Below are 20,147 nucleotides of genomic sequence, written 5' to 3' on the forward strand. Positions count from 1 at the left end.
CTATAATTTAAATTGGAATTTAATTTAAAACTCATTTATTTCTCAGATTGTGACAACGCTACTCCTGCTATACTACTGATTCTTTTATTGGTCTTTAGCCTCACAACATTCTTCAACAGTTTTCCGGGCTAATTTAATAGTTACCAATTTTAATTACGTTAAAAAATGTTTTTATCTTAAATTTTACATAAATGTCTAAAAAACACACGTATATGAACGTTGGTCATCGCAAATGCATTAATCTAACACATATTGGAACTGTATTCTAGCTTGTATGTATTTGCTCTTATTATGATTGATTTTGATTGTAAAAGTTGACAATTTTAAATTTGACCAATAAATTATTACAAGTATAACGAATTGTTACAATTTAATAACCAATCTTGACGATTTTTTTTAACTTAAAGCTCTTTTCATAAGCTTTCCAAATATGTAATATATAGGGTGATTCACAACTTATCCAAAAAAATTTGGGAATAGATGCAGCATGAGAAATGGAATCGATATTGTAAAAAAAAAATTTGTAAAATCCTTATAGTTTCCGAGAAAAAAAAATATTGAAGTTATAGTACATTCAACCACTACATAACTGGACAACTGTAGTCTCTAACATCATTCGCCACGTGGCCTCAGCGACTCCGAATACTGAATTCGGATTTTGCAATCGTCGTTGCGATATTTACCTGTTATCTGTGGTGTTTACAATAGGTTTTTAGTAGTTAGTGTCAAAAATGGGTAGTTAGTGTCAAAAATGGTTTGCGTGTACTCGGAGTTGATGGATATCGTTTTAATTTATGGTGAAGCATTTGTGTTATGGTGAAACAAGACAACATTTGTGTTAGTTCGTAGAAACTGAGTACAACGGACCCAAATGTGTTTACACATTGGTGGATAAAATTTTGAACAATTGTTGTAACATCGGGTATGTCAAATGATTTTATTATTTAAAAACACAAATTAATTTTATTAATTAATAAAGGCAAAAGCAGTTGAATTTGCCGATATAAAATAGGTGCGATAAAATTCTATTTACATATTTCTTTCCTTGCGAAAGTTTTTGTCCGTTTTTATCACACTGCCATGCCGATCGCATTGTGCGAGGTCAGGTTTTACAGTGGACCAGTTTCCAGTGCCGTGCAGAAGTGTATTTTTAAATAATTTTCGAACTGCCCTTTTTGATTTTTTCTTTACAAAATTGTATTTGCAAGGGTCCCCTGTACATCCAGAATTTTTTTTTTTTTGATAAATTCTGAATCACCCTGTATACAGGTTTGAAAACGAAAAAAATGCACATTACTGTTTTCTCGGGAAAATGAACGGAAAAAAGTTGTAAGCGAAAAACGTGAATTTACGTAAAAATTATACAATTAACCACCTTGTAAACAATTTTCCCCCATTTTTATGACTGTGGAAACTAATATGTTATTGTACATAATATTTAGCATCTATAGTGATAAATTCAGCTTGCCGAAACAAAAAGTCGCGTCCAACTCTATATTTCCTGGCCTAATCGATTTCGATAAATCATATAACAAAATGGGAGTAGGGGCGGTATGTTATTATTCTAAGGCAGGACTAGTTGAATTAATTTCTTGTTCTCTCTTCCTGTAAATATATAAAAAATGTAGGTCGCTTATTCGACCTTTCTTAATATCAATGAAACAATGACCTCTGATCTAGGCATCGCTATCATATTTTTCCCATTGCCTCAAGGGTCAACTTGTAAATGGAAAATTATTCTTTTTGCCAATATATCCGCCCGCACGCTTTACGAAAGGTCAGAGTTAATGGCACATGTTTATGTCATAAAAAATTGTATATAAATCAGCATGTGGAGGATGTGGTCTGTGGTTACGCCTTGGTGGTTTCCCAAAGGATTCTCTACATCAGCTCTCTTCCGCTTCGCAACACCACAATTCTTTCTATTCATTCATCGTTCCGTTCGACGTGTTACTTTTTTCTCTTATTCATCCTTAATTAAGTTCAAGTATCATTTCAAGGCAAGGCGTTCCTACCTTATTGTTTATTTATTTCATCGAGCAATTCGATGTAGTAGACCTTCGATTTGTGGGGAAGTGTAGAATGTGTGCGGTTTTTGTAAAAAAAATGCGGACGACCTATTTTAACGCCGCCTGTCGCTTAAACGTAAATAAAAGATGGCATCAAGGATAATACCGACTTAAAAGGTTAAAATAAACAGTAGTAAAATAAAATATGTACTATTTGGCGCCCTACAAATGTGCATTAAACTTGAACATTTCTAATCTATTATATTTTAATTAAAAATCTTGACCTACTTATTTAAATCGCCAATTTTGTATCAAGAATGTGTAATAGTTACTTCTCGGGTACAATTATTATTAATAATAAAAAGCTGGGTTGCATTTTTGTTGTTTTTATAACATTCACCCAGTGTTGCCAACCCCTGGGAACAAAATTTCGAAGTCAATAACACAGGCCAACAACACGAATATCTTTTCCTCAAGAATTTTGGGGCGCTGAACTCGAATCCGAGGTCCAAATTTCTCAGTTGGCTCTGGGTTTCGAGATATCCTAACCTAAAAGTGCCAAAATCGAGATTTGTTCACATATTTGAGGTTATGTTCATGGAAAGGTATTTTTTTTGCTGACACCGTTAGTGGTGCCTACAACACAACACTGCACTATTCAAATTCTATTTCGATTGTAATAAAAACTAATACTTCATCCTTCCCATAAATTGTTAACCTGGAAACTAATAAATGTAATAAAATGAAGCGGAGAATTATTGAGCGATTCTCCTTTGCCGAATTAACGTTGGACATTTCTTTTTCGCCAGCCTAGCGCCATGTTGTCATATCACATCAGGTGCATTGATATGTAGTTCACCTATAGTAGGTTAATGTAAGAAGTCATTGACCCTGACATTCAAAAACTAAACACAGTGCTTTCCAGAAAATAGTAACAATTTCATACACTTGGTTTAAACAAGCGTGGCTATTTGTTTTATTCAGAAAATTAATTTATAGGTTAAAATTCTGAAAAACACCTTTAAAACACTGACCCCGACTTAAAGTTACACCTTGTACACTCAACCAAGTGAGAGAATAGCCCAAAACATAAATCTGAGGTTATTTTCACAGTCACGCCCCAAACAATTGTTTATCACCGGTAATTAGGCGGTTCTAAAATAAGTTTAAGGTTAACTATTTCCTGCGCGGACCTTCAATTGTTTTAAAATCGCGACAGGTAGATCGTCGTTTGTAGGAACTTTAACACGTTTTTTTTTCGTGTGCCAAATAGAAATAAGACTAAGTGGTTCTTGGCCCACTTTAGCCTGCCCTCATTTGAAATTGGTGGGTATTATCTGCTATACGTGTCATTCTTCGCTGGAAAGTGGAACTAACACAGCGACTGACTGGTTGGGAGCATAGTTTCTCTCTAGGTAACGGATGCTTACTGAAAATGTCACGGTTTCATTTATTTTTATAAATCCCTTAAATCCCATAAATCTACTATGAAATTAATTTATTTAGGGCCTACCAACACCTGTAGGAGATTTTAGGTATAAATGCTCACATTTGGCAACGCAGCAAGTTAAATGAAGTAGTGAAAGAGTAAAACATGTATCGCATTTCACATATCAATAAATATTTGTAGGATTGTTGATATTTCGATAATTCTGAATGTAGGTCGACTGCATTGTGTAACATTGGTGTTTTAATTATTATTAGAGTGTAATATAATGTTCGACGTTTGCAAACTTTGCCTTGTAATATATTATTTTATTAATTTTACAGGAAAGCTGACTCTCGTTATATTTATTTATTTCCCAACAAGCATTTAGTGTAAAGCATATTCATAGATTTAAGAAAATGACTGTGCATCGACTTGGCTTCAGTTACCACTCTTCATGAAATAAAGATAACCGAGATTTAGGGTTTTTTGTCGGTCCGATTTTAAATCAATTTGTTGGCAAACGTAGATGTCATTTTTTACACGCTTGCATTTACAGGGTGATTCAGTCAGAATATCATTAACTTTAACCACGTATTTAGAAGGCCTAATAAAGACAGAAAATCGAAAAAATATCCCGCTAACTCTCGTTAATTCGGCGGACTACAGAGCGTTTGGAACGTTGAACCGAAACAGCAGATTTCCCCAGTCGTGTTGAATTTTGCTATTGGTTTTAAAATCCCAACTTAAATTGACAAAGTACTATGGACGAATGAGTGTTTTTTAGCCGTACTGGTATTTTAAATAAGTAGGCACCATACTACTCTTTGAAAAGCAATAAGTCACTAGATATACGTACTACAAACAGAATAATTAATTGAACCTAGTACTAAAAGCTCATATTCACTAGTGAAAACATTAACAATATTAAAAATACTGAATTGTAATAACCTAATATTCGGAAATAATCATTACCATTATACATTTGTTTTTATTAACAAATAAACACTTGTTAATATTTAAAATGTAAAAAAATATCTTATTCATTCATGAGTCAAGGTAAAAAGATCTGTTTATTCCTTGTCGCTCACTACGGATTAAAAACACAGTAAAAGCTAGGTTAATGACCGAATAATACGGTAGGTCAAGATTCACTCTCGATAAACGGTTGTGGGTCAGCGGTCAGGAGCGTTCCAAGGGTTTAAATAATGATTTGAAAATATTTTTTTTCAATAAAACTGCATTTTAAAATTTTTTTAATCGCGTATTCGTATTCTACTCATTTTTATCTATATTCCCTTAAAATTAATCAAATTATGATTGAATCGCCCTGTATATATGTTCATTTAAATTGGACCGTTTGGAGTTATTTGGAAAAAACTTTGTACTAAAATATTTTGCCGATTTTGAGGCCATCTACCGGTTAAATGAAGCAACTTTGGATAAAAACATCGCCTTATAATATTGGTAAAGACGAATTTAACGTTTACAGGACAGGTACAGGAAATATTAGAACACCCTGTAGACTGTTTAGAATCGGTCCAACATTGTTTCATTTCGCCGTTCTGGCAAAACAGAGTAATTAAAATTTTTGGCATCACCACGAAAATTTACAACTTTTACAAATTAGATAATTGTCGATTTTTTTTTTCACGAAAGTTTTTGGCAAAGCCAGAGTTGCGAAATAAATTGCCTACACTATCTCTGTAACGTTTATTTATTTTCACTGGCAAAATTCAACAGATATTTCCCGAAATCTTGTTTCGCGTTTATTTGTTTTAATTAAATGCAACGGCAGATAAGTGCAATTTTATCTTTGACCAATAGGAATCCTCTTAATTATTATAAGTCTCGTTATTTCGAGAGAAATTATGAGTGGAATCAAACTGTTTACCTAAAAATCTAAAAATATTGATAAAAGAATGCCCCGGGTCACGTGAGTTGTTGCCAAGTGATGTTACCGATAAAATTTGTTTGCTTTATTAATTTTTTCCACTTTTTCTTCAGTCCCTTAAGAGCTGGAAAATGATTAGAATAAATATGACAAGTAGTTATTGCTATATCTTTTGAATTTTTCTCTCCTTGGTGAATTGCCATGTAAATATAAAAAAATAGATGCACTCTCTCTTTATATGGGAAATAAAATTATAACCATTTCTTTAATTGTCTAAAATCCCGGTCCGATACGTCCAATAGTTAACAATTAACGTTATACACCAGTATAACCCTGTAGCTGGACCCTTATAATATTTTTCCCGACAAAGGAACGGGCGCAAATCCGGTATTTTACATAAAACTGTTTTTTTTTTGCAAAAACTACGCAACTTAGGTATAGGGAAAGCTATTAAAAAATTGTAGGGTCTACAGAAAGGCATCTAATGAAACCATAACACACAGGGTGTTCTATTTGAAAAAGTCGAGATTTTTCAAATTTTAAATTATCAGATTTGGCACGATTTTTTTTGCCCCCTGTATATCGTAGGTCAACTTTTGATACGTTTTTTGAAAGAGCCATATTCACTCTACAGTTCCTGAAAAAAAATAATTTCTAGCTGTCGTACAATCATAATTATGTCAACTACTAGAAGTGACGAAACATAAGAAAAAAAAAATGAAAAGTCGATTATCTCGAAAACTATCAACATTTTAATAGGGATCATAACACAAAGTCCCGTTAATTTTTCACGTAGAATTCGATAATGCCATAAAAAATATAGGTTTCCATTTAAAAAAATTAAGTAGGTACCTGCCCAGGAAAAACTGAACACACTGTATATGCAAATATATTTTCATTTTGTGCAGTTCGGGAAAGTAAGCAACTCTGTAAAAAAAAAACACGGTGTATATATAAAAAAAAGTTATCTTGGGAACGAAGAGGCGTAGGTGATTTTTCTTTTTTTCTTTAATTACCGTAAAAATAAACTCTATTTAATGCAAAAAGAGCGAATTCCCGAGCGGCTTTTGCCTGACCTTGGGACAATTTGTTTATAACGCTGTTTTACACATTTTACTTTGTTAGTTGTGAAGATCAACTAACTTTTTGAAATTTTTCATTTTCGATACGTTTCTTTTGATCAATTACAATCTATATCGACGATATTAACTTCTACAATTAACGTTAAACAATTAGTTGCAAAAAACGAGCGAAATTAATTAACAAATACCTAGAGCAACAATTTCACGGTCGATCGAATCGGCCATTGGCACACATGTTGGTCTCTGGATTGACCGTCTTTTCCATAAATTTCATCAATATCCATCGCATTTTGTAATAATAATGCCCAATTTTCGAAAACTGATTTTTCCGCGTTCAACTTTTATATTACAGTAAAAAAATTGGTGAAATATGACTAGATATCTTAAATTGTAGATAATTTAATTGTTTACAACATAAAATAACTAATTTTCTGATAGGTCGTATAGATTTTCGTGGGCAGTAAAAAAAGTGCAAAAACAGGTAAATTTACCACTTATTTGCAATTTGCCACCTTAGCGTCACTTCTTTCGAATTACTTTTTCATATTATCATTCTACATACCCTCCTCCAAGTGCAATAAAATGTCTACTAATAAATTTTTCACGTTCAGTCTCTAATTAATTGACTGGAGTAATGGAGTAATCGACCTTACTCATCTCATAGTAACGAAACTATTTTCGTCCGTTGTTGAGCTTATTAAAAACGCGAGGAATGTTATTGACGACCTATGCAAATGGAGCCTCCGATGCCTCTAAACAATATGTAAATCAAGCAGTAAATCAGTCGGGAACGAAACGATTAATCAACCTAATTGAGGAAATGCTAAGTAACCTGTTATTAGTCGGATCACGATAATTATTTGTTCGAGACGAGAGAAGCAAATCAGTTTTTATAATGTTGTTTTCGAGCGAGCGTAAATAACATTTCGTATGCAACTACCCTCACGCGTAAAACTGATAACGGATCGATCCATAAAAAGCGATGTCTGCCTCCCGAAATTTTGGAAATCGTTCATTTTTACGCCTCCCACACCACGGTGTACGTAGGAACCGAGCCAGGCTCGCGATATCCTTACTTAGAATTATAAAAACTAATTTTAAACCGGACCTCTAGACGTAGACCTGTGCGTTTTGCGTGGAGGATATTTCGCTGGATGATAAGTTAAATAAAAAGTGGACTCGTGCCAAGACGGCATGCCAGATCGATGCATTCGCGCGTGGAACCAATACAATATTGTTTACCAAATCGATGGGGAATTGTTCTGACTTGGATATATTAAAAAGGAATAATAATATAGCTTGAGGATATTAGGTCATAAAAGCTGGTTACCGATGGAACGATTGAATTAAACTTTAATACCTAAAAATACCAGAAAGTCTGAAACAAGAGTATATAAACAGTTTATCGAATTCTGCAGTGAAGTGACATGTAGAATAGACGAGTCGAAGAATTTGCGAAAATTATGCTTTCAATATGAAAAGGCGAAATTATGAAAATTTTGAACCGAATTTGAAACGTCAAATATCTCGCGCGCGACGAGAGCGACGTTCACGCACATGCGCGGGCCCGGCTCCTGCTCCCGCGTGCAGGCCGGTCATTAACGTTAATTTTCACTGCTGCTAGTGCGTTTATTACATGAACTATTAATGTAAAACTTTTTGGAAACAAAAGTGTAACCCTTTCTTTAAATTGTCTCTAAAATCCCGGTCCGATACGTCCAATAGTTAACTAACAATTAACATTATAAAAAAAAACTATCTTGGCAACAAAAAGGCATATGTGATTTCTCTTTATCCCGTTAAATTACCGTAAAAATAAGCTCTATTTAATGCAAAAAGAGCGAATTCCCGAGCAGCTTTTGCCTAGCCCTGGGACAATTGGTTGTAACGCTGTTTTGCACATTTTACTTTGTTAGTTGTGAAGGGCTCCTTAATTTCAACTTTTTGAAATTTTTCTTTTTCTTGCTACCTTAAATTGTAGATAATTTAATTGCCATTTACTAATTTTCCGATAGGTCGTCTAAATTTTCGTGGGCAGTAAAAAAAGTGAAAAAACGTAATTTTAACAAGTTATTTGCAGTTTGCCAACTTAGCGTCACTTCTTTCGAGTTATTTTTTTTCACGTTCAAACTCTAATTCGTCTGGAGTATATATATTTTTGGTTCAAATCTGCTGCATCTAATACAGACATTGACGCCAAATAACTAATCATTCTGCAAGAGCGGTTGTAGTCTAAAATTTGGCCAATTTTGGAAGACTTATTGAAATTACAGGACACAGCAATAACCAATCAATTAAGCCTTAAGTGCATTTGGAGGGGAAGTATTTTATATTGGGATGATTGAAACAATGAAAAAAACTACAACTAATACCAGTACCAATTTTGGAAGACTTATTGAAATTACAGGACACAGCAATAACCAGTCAATCAAGCCTTAAGTGCGTTTGGAGGGGAAGTATTTTATATGGGGATGATTGAAACAATGAAAAAAACTACAGCTAATACCAGTACCAATAAGTTTAATCATGGCCAAAATACTAGTGTAACAGAAGATAACAATAAAATTGAATATAAGCAAGAAGCAAACCATCAATTCAAATCAACTCACAATAGTTTATAACCACTGTTTCTATTCTAATGTTTCCAATAATTATGATGAGTAATAAAACGAAAAACTTGTTGAAATTTCTACATGTACCTAACTCTCTAATTAATATTAATTGTTAAATTACCACCTGAATATAAATATTATTTATATTTGTAACTTGTATTTTATATTTTACTAAATAGAATTTTGGAAAATGACTGAATTACTTATATAATGTCGGTATATATCACAGATGTGATTTTAAATGATGAATAAATAAAAACCAGAAAAATTTCCGAGGCAAAATCATTTGATTAGCTACAAAGAAGGGATGTGAAATTTTTTATTATATTTTATATTATATTTATTATAATAATAATATTTTCTAATGTGGACAGACTCCCTCTCCTCTTGAACTTAATTAATGTTTTAATTTGTTTATGAACAAACGTTGTTGTTTGTACATCGGACATTTATTTAAAATCATATGTATGTTAACATTGTTTATATACTTACGTTATTTAGACATACATTTTATCCATAGGCAGCACAGTAGTTATTTTATAAAAATGGGAGTTTTCGAAAATATGTATTTATACACATTTTTTTTTGTTTGATAAGTTAAGTACGTGGTTAAAATTTTGGAGGTTATTTCTGAGGCGCCCTGTGTATCCTCTCAACTGTTTTCCATAATAAGCTACGTCGGTTTTTGCAGTAGTACGGGAGCTATTATAAGTACAATTTTTTTTTCCATGTATATCACAAATACATTCCTTATTGTCCAGATTTGGTACCTAGTGACAAAAATGTGACTGCGCGTAGAGAAATGCTAACTTAATTTACATTTTTCAGCATTATAGCTGCTTTGTTTACCAGAAGTGGTGTGTCAAAGCGTAATTTAATCAATTATGTTTCTCAGGTATTTTAAGAACACAGGCCAAGTCTCACATAAACAAATTCTGAATCACCTGCGAACAATGGTGGAAGAAGTCATACAACGGTCTTAAAATACCTTCTAGAATTTTTCCAACTATTTTTAAAACGTTCTAAGGCCGACGAGTTTGTTTTCAAGAAATTTGTTATTCTAATAAATGCATTTGTATATTGAAGTGTCAACGGCGCTTTGGCAAGATCACAAACTAATAATGTACCATTTCGCCAAGTACAAATAAATGAAACTTCGTTATCAAGTAGATGAGGAATATACAGAACAGCATAATTATTGAGAGGTCAAAGAAATTTGTTAGAAACATCAAACAAAAAAATTATAAGCAACACCTATTGAAATTAATGTGTATATCTATACGACTCGATATTTCATGGTCATAAACATTAATTTTGACAACGTTTGTTGTTATTTTGAATAAGTATATAATTATTTTCATCACAAGGAAACTGTTTACATATTTAGATTTATTCTTGAAAATAAAGGTGTCCTCGTTTCTAGCTGGGATATATTTATATCTATATAAAGAGCCATAGAAATACTTGGAAGTTTAATAATGTGTTCAGGTTCACACCAAAGATGTTAAAAATAATTCTTGTTATGGGGATAACGACCCTTCCTTTATGTGCACCTATTTCCCAATTTATTGCCTACAGCTTTATAAAACATATTTTTCCAAGTAATAAAATATTCTGCTCTAAATGATTAATAAATAAACGGCACGCCACTGGCATGTACTTTCCAATGCTGATGATGACAATGTTCAGCAGAGACCTCCTTTTATAATAATATGCTGTGCCACATTCACAACAATTAGTATCAATTGGCTCTTGTTGACGATAACATACTCTACAAAGAAGGTTAACTTATAATTGTTTCTTTGCTTCAGATATACTTGCACTGCAACAAAGGCAAAGACGAGGTGTCCATGCTGGTAGCGGCGAAAACTCTGGGAGCCACCCCGTTGGTCATCGCATGCCGAAATGGCCACTATGACGTCGCAGAGTACCTGATCGAGAGATGTCACGCGGACCTTGAGCAACCAGGTTCAGGTGAGTTTTTAAGTTGATCGATGGAACACGCGCGTTTTCAAAATTCCAATAAAACGTTTTTAAATTAATTGGGTAAATTCCATAGAACCGTTTTTGCAAATCTTACTTTACGAATTGCTACATAAAGATTAATACATTTAAAGGAAAACTTAACCTCACTTAACCTTACTTTACGTAGATAGATATATATCTACATCATTTACTTGCTCCAATTCAATTCTAACATTATAATCAGTCTATCTTACTTCGTTAGATATTTCAAAGTTTCTCTCTAACAGAAACTTGCTTATGTTTATTTTTTTTCTCCATAATATTACAACACTTCAAAGTTGAAACTTAAATATTTAAAGGTAAAACGAAGTTTTTCGCAGCATTTTTACGTGTTTTATCGTAAATGAAAGTTTTTCGTTGACAAAATTAGTGTTGCGAATCATTACTTTGCCATTTAGAAGACACGTAAATAGTGTTTTTAAAGGTATTTTCCTTTTTTTATGTAGGTTTATAAAAATCACAAAAACTGGTTTATTAAATTTTTACCATAATGACAAACTATGTTAGTTAACAAAACTAAGAGGAGGCCAATTTAATACTAAAATTTAATGAAAATATATTAAAAATAAAAATTCTAAGGAAATGCACAAAAAAATTTTAAAATTCATTTTAGAGTAAAGCTATCAGACAATGCAATTTTGTTGCAGGTATTTGGTTGCCGAGATAGAATCTATGAAATTTTTCTTATCAAACTATGCAATTCTGTCCCGGCAACTGAATTACATGAATTAGAACATGCTCTATTCCGTGCAACAAAATTGCAGGGATTCTAGTTACTTTTATGAAGATTTGTTTATTACCAACCTAGCTGTTGTTGGCTGTTGATCATGGTTGTTGTTAGTAACACCGTTGAAGCCACTATTAAAGCTATACGAGCAATTTACTTTTAAATTTTCATCCATTGCAATGTTTTGCTTGAATAAAAAATAATTGTTTACAAGATACATACAAGAAATTTTACACTCTACTGCAAACTAAACAAATTGCAGCTATTCTGTCCCATTGTGTGATAATAAGCATGCAATTTTATCCCCGCAATTTTGTCGCTGCAACTAAATTTCATTGTCTGATACAGGCTTAAGGAAGAAAAATTGTGTTGCATAGTTTTTTATTATTTATCAAAATAGTGAGGTTAGAAAAATCGGCTTTTTTAATTTAATCAAGTTATTGATGTTCCAACAAACTCATTTATGAAGTTATATCTAGTTCAGTGTACCTACTAATTCATAGAACTTTTTCTCAAAAACTTGGTGATTATTTAAAAGTTTTATGCCATGGACAAATTTAAAACAGAAGATAAGCAAACGTTTGTATAAGCATTGTTCGAATATAAAGCGCCATCTCTTATTTACCAATGTGAAATATAATGCGCCATCTATTTTTCACCAGATTTGTGCATTTTTTCTCTGCTTGTACGATACTAAATTATCAAAAGCATTAGTGTCTTACATACTGAATGTATTATGCACATTCAAAATCAGTATTTGACACATTTACTTGTATTTTGATGAATAAATTTAATAATTTCGCTGTTTTCTAGTGATGTTCGACGGCGAGACCATAGAGGGCGCCCCGCCGTTATGGTGCGCAGCCGCGGCGGGCCACCTGGACATCGTGAAGCTGCTGATCAGCCACGGCGCCAAGGTGAACACCACCACCCGCACCAACTCCACCCCCCTGAGGGCGGCCTGCTTCGACGGCCACCTGGAGATCGTGAAGTACCTAGTGCAACACGGTGCCGACATAGAGGTGGCCAACAGGCACGGTCACACTTGTCTTATGATCGCATGCTACAAGGGACACATTAGGATAGCAAAGTACTTACTTAGTTTGAAAGCTAGTGTTAATAGGAAAAGTGTCAAGGGCAACACGGCTCTGCATGACTGCGCGGAGTCGGGCAGTCTGGAGATACTCAAGTTGCTGATTGAACATGGGGCTACCATGGATGTGGATTCTTACGGTAAGAAAGAATGTTGTTAGCTTCTGGAAGTGTCCAGAACTTTAAATTTTATTACAACACAAGAGTTTTATTATTATCTAGTACTAAATGGTTAGACAAAGGCAATTCAAATTAAGGTAGTTATCACGTAAACGACACTATTTGAGATAATCGAAACATTCTGTATAGTTAACTATGCGCCCGACAAATACTTTTGCAATTTCACCGCATTTTACCACCTTTAATCAAAGTTGACTATGCTTAGCGTAGGTTTAATGGCACCGTTTCCAAAAATGTCGTTATGATGAAAACATTGCTGTAGCTAAATAACCCCATTCGAGAAACTGCTCAAATTTTAAGCAAGACTAATTTGTATAGGAATATGTTATATGTAACAATTTGGAAAGAATTGACCAGCTAGGATTAAGGATATTAATTCGCAAGATTTAAAATTTTTTGTATAATTATTCACATAAATGAAACTTGGCAATGTCTCACATTGAAGTAAGGTTAGTTTGCTCGCGCGCCGGCATTCTACAAAATTTTTAACTAAAACCTTTTACGTTTCAGTTTCCTTTTTTCGTTTAAAGGAACTAATAAATAAATCAAACAATAAGGACAATTCCTGCTAAATTTTTTAAAAACTTACCAAACAATTGGTCATGCTTTCACTATATTTAACACTAACCTAACCTAACTTTGTGCCCCGTAAAAATCAGTTTCCATCAATCTCTCTCTCACACAGCTGCGCTCTGTTTGTCGAAGCTATGTAACTCAAATATGAGACTTGCTCGAAAGTTTTCTACTTGAACTCTGTTTGTGGTATACAACTACCTTAAGTGGCAGATTGTCAAATGTTTTGTCAGAGGTTGCCAATGAAATATCTGCATAGAAGACAACACAATCTGTATTCATAAAACATGACGAGTCATTTATAAAACTTAAAAATAACATGGGCCCGAGTACAGAACCTTGAAGTACCATTAAATTAATTTCCTATTCTCTGAAGTTGTTCTGATTCTCTGATTCACCCTTACAACAATTTTGTGATGCACAAGATAGGAAATCATCCAAGAAGGTATTTTTACATGAAAACCCATGGCGTATAGTTCGACTTCAACAAAATGCAACAACATCTTTGGTGTGCTGTCTTGACCGTTTTCTTGAGTCTAAATTTCAGCAAAAAATACATTTTTACATCTTCATTTTGACTTGGAGAGAAAAATTTCATTTGATCTTTAGCAATCATGTAATAAGTGCTGGCAGAACTAAGGTTACACTATAGTTACAACTTAGTTGCTGCATAGCCTACAAATGTAAATTTCTTCAAGTGTGTGATTTTTTATTATTCCATTATTTTTATATGTTAAATCACAAGAAAAATGTTGGTGTGGATTACGCGAGGCTGTCAAATAAATGTCATTTTTCTCAGAGGTATAAGCCTCTACCATGTTTAACATTATTGTTTTTGCAGGAATGACACCATTGTTAGCAGCTGCCGTGACAGGACATAATCATATAGTAGAATATTTAATAAAACTTCCACATCTTGTATCAAGAAGGGAAAGGATTGACGCTTTAGAATTATTAGGTGCAACCTGCGTCGATAAGAAACGTGATATGATAGGTGCTTTAGAATTATGGAAACGTGCTATGCATGATAGGTAAACACGACACATAATTCTTACCGAAACAAAATATTTTACAAACATTTTTGCAGATATTATGGAGATGGTCCCCCGATCCCCAAACAAAGGAGCCAAAAAGTCGCCGCATATGACTACGTCTTGGAAATAACAGACCCCGAGAATCTAGATGACTTGATGGCCGACCCGGACGAAATGAGGATGCAAGCGCTGGTCATGAGGGAGAGAATTTTAGGCCCCGCTCATCCCGACACGAGCTACTACATACGTTACCGAGGAGCCGTCTACGCGGATGCGGGAAAATTCAACCGCTGCATAGAACTCTGGAACTACGCTCTAGATATGCAACAATCCATGTTGGAGAGGTTAAATCCTATGACGCAGAGCAGTTTGTTCAGCTTCACCGAGTTATTCTCGTTCATGATGGGCGAGGAAGGCAAACACACCACTAGAGGGCGTCTGGTACCACCCGTAGATGTCGCCGAGGTCTTACGAGTGTTTAACAAGGCGGTGAAGGAAGTGGAACTGGGAAGTTTAATGTTGGAGCGGATGCCCAACATGGAGCGAGATATGACCTACCTAACCCGAGTGATGGTCATAACGCTGCACCTGGCCTGCTTGTTAACGCGTCTCTTAGATCACCACACCAGCACTGAAGATATAACAAAGGAGATCTACAAGGCGATATACAACCTCGTAAAACTGAAGATTAAAGCCCGTTCCGGTCGAACCGTCCTCCACCTAGCTTGCTGCAGGGACGTCTCGCTCCTCGGAAAGTACCCCGCCTGCCTGTTCCCCTCCCCCTACCTGGCCGAGGTGCTGCTGAAGGTGGGCGCCGATCCCAACCTCAAGGACGACGACGGCAACACCCCCCTCCACCTCGCCGCCATGGCGAAGCCCTGTCCCGCCAGCATCGCGCAGACTCTGTTGAACTTCGGCGCGCACATTGACTTAGTGAACAATAACGGGGACACGTTCGCCAGTTTGCTCAAGGGACAGCAAGTGCACGAGTTAGTGAACACCGCGAAATACACAAGACTGAGTTGCGCCGCCGCCAGGGTCATCCAGCAGTTCAAGATACCGTACAGGGGGATCGTGCCGGCGGCGCTCGAGTCCTTCATCGCATGCCACTGAATTTTGTGATTGTTTTATATTTTTTATCGTCATTAAACGTACACATGTTTGTCGAGATCTACAATTCTGCGTTCTCGCCCTTGGTCTTCGATTGTACTGAATTCGTTACTTTATTTCCTTAAGGTAGGCGTAAGTTTCTGGCTCTTTAGGTAAGTGGTGTATTTCACGGGATGAACGGGCTAGTCTGCGGGAGTTTCGTTAGATGGACGAGTTTTTTCAAATATTTCTAATTTTATTTACGATTACAGGGTGTCGTATTTCGACTCGATAACTTCCAGACCAGGTGGAAAATGTGAAAATAAATAGACTTATATAAAGGATGTGGCAAAAACAATTAAATTATTTGTTTCGTTAATAATTTTAACAACTATTGTTACAACTAATTTCACCGACAGCTTCACTGAACGGCAACTTTAATTGGGTGTAATGGGTTTTCATGAATAATTTACGAGTTTTCCGTGCCCCAGTAAGGACTATTTTGTTTATTTTGTATGACCAGTGAAAATGATGATTTTTTAATGTTTTTTTATTTGAGCAGTTGCCCAAAGTTGGCCTACATGTCGAACATCTCCAACCGTCAAGACGTGAAATACATGCTTTCCACAAACATAATGACCTTGAAATCACTTGCTGCACTTTTTCTAAGCATATCCCGAAAACGGAATCGCTCTTGAGATACAGGATGTTCAAATCAAAACGGGAAACATTTTTTTCATACGACTTTAAAACGGTTCAAGACGGAGCCTTCTTAGTTGGTATGCATCTGTATTTATTCGTGTAATATACAGGGTGGCAGAAAAGTATAGGAACCCCAAATAATGTCGCGAGATGCATTTTCCGAAAAAAACAAATATAGAGAAAGTTAGGATTTTCCCTTGGCTATTCAATGGTGACCAAGCCATGACCACTGACTACTGACCATGTGGGCATTATGGGGTCAAAATGATTTTTTAAAATGGGAACCTCCCTTTTTGACCCCGAATATGGAAAATGCGGACAATTTTACATTCAGATACGACCTTGACCATTTCAAAAATTTCAAAATGGCGGCGAAATCAAGATGGACGAAATTTTTGGAAGTTAACCGATTGTCACCAAATATTGTGTACAGCGGTTTTCGAGGTCGCTGATCACGAATCCGAAGTCAGATTTTCAAAATTCAAGATGGCGGTTCCAAGATGGTGCGTGGGGTTTTTTAAGTTTAATCAATGGGGACCAAATTTGATATACGGGGGTTTTGGGACTCACTGACCCCACATTCGTGATCAGCAACCCCAAAAACGACCGTATACCATCATCTTTGATGCAAATCGACTGATTTTCAAAAAATTCGTCGGCCATCTTAAAATTTGCAAATTTTACCTCGGATTCCTGATCAGCGACCCCAAAAACCCCCATTTACAACATTTGGTGCAAATCGGTTGATTTTCGAAAAATTCGTCTGCCATATTGGATCCGCCATCTTCATTTTTTTTGGTGACAATCGGTCAACTTTCATAAATTTCGTCCGCCATCTTGATTTCGCCGCCATTTTGAAATGGTCAAGGTCACATCTGAACGTAAAATGTTCCGCTCTTTCTATTTCCGAGGTTAAAAAAAATCGTTTTGACCCTATAATGACCACGTGATCAGTGGTCATGGCATGGTCACCATTGAATAGGCACGGAAAAATCCTGATTTTCCCTATACTTGGTTTTTGCAAAAAATGCATATCTCGCGAGATTTTTTGGGATTCCCATACTTTTATACTACTCTGTACAATGGTATATGTTAAAAAAATTTCATACAGGATGTTTTTTGTTCGAGGTCCTCACCCTTTGACCACCTCATAACTTCGTTGTATTTTTTTTACTGAAAAAGGTCCTAAATTGATATTAAAAGTGTAACTTCAAGTGCATTTCAAGTCGAATGTACTTATCACAGTAAACAAGAAACCTTTTAAAATAAACTTTACACTGGACAAAAACTAGTCATTGGCATATTTACAAAGAAACGAGCCAGATCAACAGGTAGGCTCTAAAAAAAATAACATCCTGTACGTCAATATTCTCATATATCACTTGAAAAAAAAAAATGCATGTCTGTTAAAAAGTCTTAGACTGTTTTGAAGATATATGGAAAAATATTTCGTAGTTCCTACGACTTAAGCGCTCCGTATTTTGTAAATGTTTGAGTATTCAACATATGAAAATGTTAATATTTAATTTTTTTATCTGCTCCCCAAGTTATCAAGATTAAATTTGTTACAAGAAAAATAATCTTGTTTTTAGGACCGTAAGTGACCATCGGGCCCATCAAAATTATTTTCTAATTCAAAATCGTTTATAGAAAAATGATCTTTAGTAAGTGACCGGCCAAATCAGTTGCTTGGGACCATAAACGGAACTTTCAGTGTCAATGGAGCGATTTATTTGTAAAAATTCGTGGGTAAAACTGCCTTGGATTGAATTGATCGATTGAAACAAAAATTTGGGGACTTTTCCCTAAAACCCTTATTAGCTTTATCAATTTTTGATAAGTTTCACAACCAAAGATATCGGCAAAGTGGAATAAAGATTACAATTATCGGAAAGCATAAACAGGAAAGTTTTGCCCGTCGCTGTTCTATAATAAATTATTTTGAGTGGTAAAAACTGCATATCTCGTGCCTTATGATTAAATTTTTCACCTTTTAAAAAAATTATTTATAGCCTCAATCTTATCTTAATTAATTACATATCACATTTCATAATCAATAGATAAATTGTTTGGTTAAATTTAACTAGTGGAATTTTAAATTAACGTAACGAAATATTTGAAAAAAAATCAGGTCAAGTGAATGACGATGACTAATACTTGCAGAATTACGCCTTTTTATCTCGTGAAATATCTATTCGTAAAGATTAACAGTTCTTCCCAAACGTTGTACTTCAGCTTTGCCAATTTTTCAAAAAAAAAAAAAACTTCACACTAATCTTATTTTCTTAAAGACGAGCTGTTTCTCTGAAAATTGACCGTCTCCGGGTGGGAGACGGTTCCCAATTTTTTCTTACCAGAAAACAGTCGACATGCAAAACGGAGACATATTTTTTGTATCTCCGAAGCATTTGAAACGAAAACAATATGTGATATAAATTTAATATTTTTTAAAGGAAAACATAGGTACTGGCAAATATTTTGACTTTGTCACTGTGTTATAATATTCTTGTAATTAAATTCGAAAATACGTACAAAAATATGGATATTTAAAGATAATGTTAGGCCATTATATGGGAGATTTCTAGGGAGTCTATTACCGTAGTACTTGTTAAATGTTTCGGTGTTGAACAAGGGAAACTATCGTTTGCGTAATAGCAAGAGTAATCCTTAATAGAAATCCTTGCGTTTCTTTCAGTTTTAACGTAATTGGACCCTGTAGCGTGTCACTAGTTAATTCTATAGACATATATTTGGAGATAGTTTAATTGTAGGTAAATAAATGTTTGTATGTTTAAGAACGGAACCGTCGCTTGCTCCCAACCCTCTCATAGTCTTCGTATTTTTCTGGAGCAATCGACGATTCCGTCCCCTAGTATTTAAATTAAACTGTGTGATTTATTGAGTGCTGAATATTTACAATTATATTAGCTATATGAATTTTGTTATATATTAAATAAAATATTAATAAAAGACCACCACATTTTATTGTTAGTTTTCCCTCGTCTTTGAAATTTAAAAATTCCGCCAACGCCTCTGTAGATTGTTTCCCTCAGAAGAATGCTGAATTCCAGTGACGATATTTCAGTGCTTAATTTTTTAAATACGTTTTAATAATAAATTAAGGTATCTTTGTAATAATAAAGTACGATTGAAATGAATTCGTACCTATTTTCAAGAATATTCATCCATCAATATAAATAATATTTAAGTAATAAAACTGGTTTATGCTGTTACAGAATTGGAATGAGCGGTAATAAAATATGATAAAATATGAAATCAATACCAAAGTTGGATAACCAGAAAGACATTCTGAAAATATTGCTGTCTGAAATTCTGCCACAAGTTTAAAAACTAAATTGTAGTAACCCGATTCAAATATTTAAAAAATCCTGCGCGATTCGGATAAGAAGAAGAAGAGATCTGGAGATCTTAGGCTTATGGTTAGTTATAGTTAGAAAAAGAGAGGTTATGTATTATTTATTATGTTTGTGTGAAAAGAAGCGTTTTTCAGATTTATGTATATGGAACAAATAAAGTTTTAGATAAAAAATATAGTCCAAGATAATATAGTCCTAGATAAAAAATATAGTCATAGCCTTATAGTCCATTGAAATGAAGGCTGAACCTCCATTTTTACCTCTGTCGATCAAACCTGGGCGCAAATATGTTTTCGACCCTCAGGAATCCGAATCCGCAAAAATT

At 34.5% G+C, this 20,147-nt stretch overlaps 1 protein-coding gene across 2 annotated transcripts in view; it reads left to right on the forward strand.

The window, feature by feature from the left end:
• Positions 1 to 16,092, forward strand: part of LOC108907517 (protein fem-1 homolog CG6966) — a 79,688-nt gene extending 63,596 nt beyond the window's left edge. For both annotated transcript variants that reach the window (XM_018711254.1, XM_018711261.2), the window contains exons 2-5: positions 10,835 to 10,997; positions 12,589 to 13,008; positions 14,462 to 14,651; positions 14,708 to 16,092. In XM_018711254.1, coding sequence (XP_018566770.1) covers positions 10,835 to 10,997; positions 12,589 to 13,008; positions 14,462 to 14,651; positions 14,708 to 15,767 — 1,833 coding nt within the window. In that variant the 3' untranslated portion in view covers positions 15,768 to 16,092. The remainder of the gene's footprint in view (positions 1 to 10,834; positions 10,998 to 12,588; positions 13,009 to 14,461; positions 14,652 to 14,707) is intronic.
• Positions 16,093 to 20,147: the final 4,055 nt, after the last annotated feature.

The sequence above is a fragment of the Anoplophora glabripennis genome, unplaced genomic scaffold, assembly GCF_000390285.2.
Source record: "Anoplophora glabripennis isolate ALB-LARVAE unplaced genomic scaffold, Agla_2.0 scaffold20, whole genome shotgun sequence".
NCBI classification, from domain to species: domain Eukaryota; kingdom Metazoa; phylum Arthropoda; class Insecta; order Coleoptera; family Cerambycidae; genus Anoplophora; species Anoplophora glabripennis.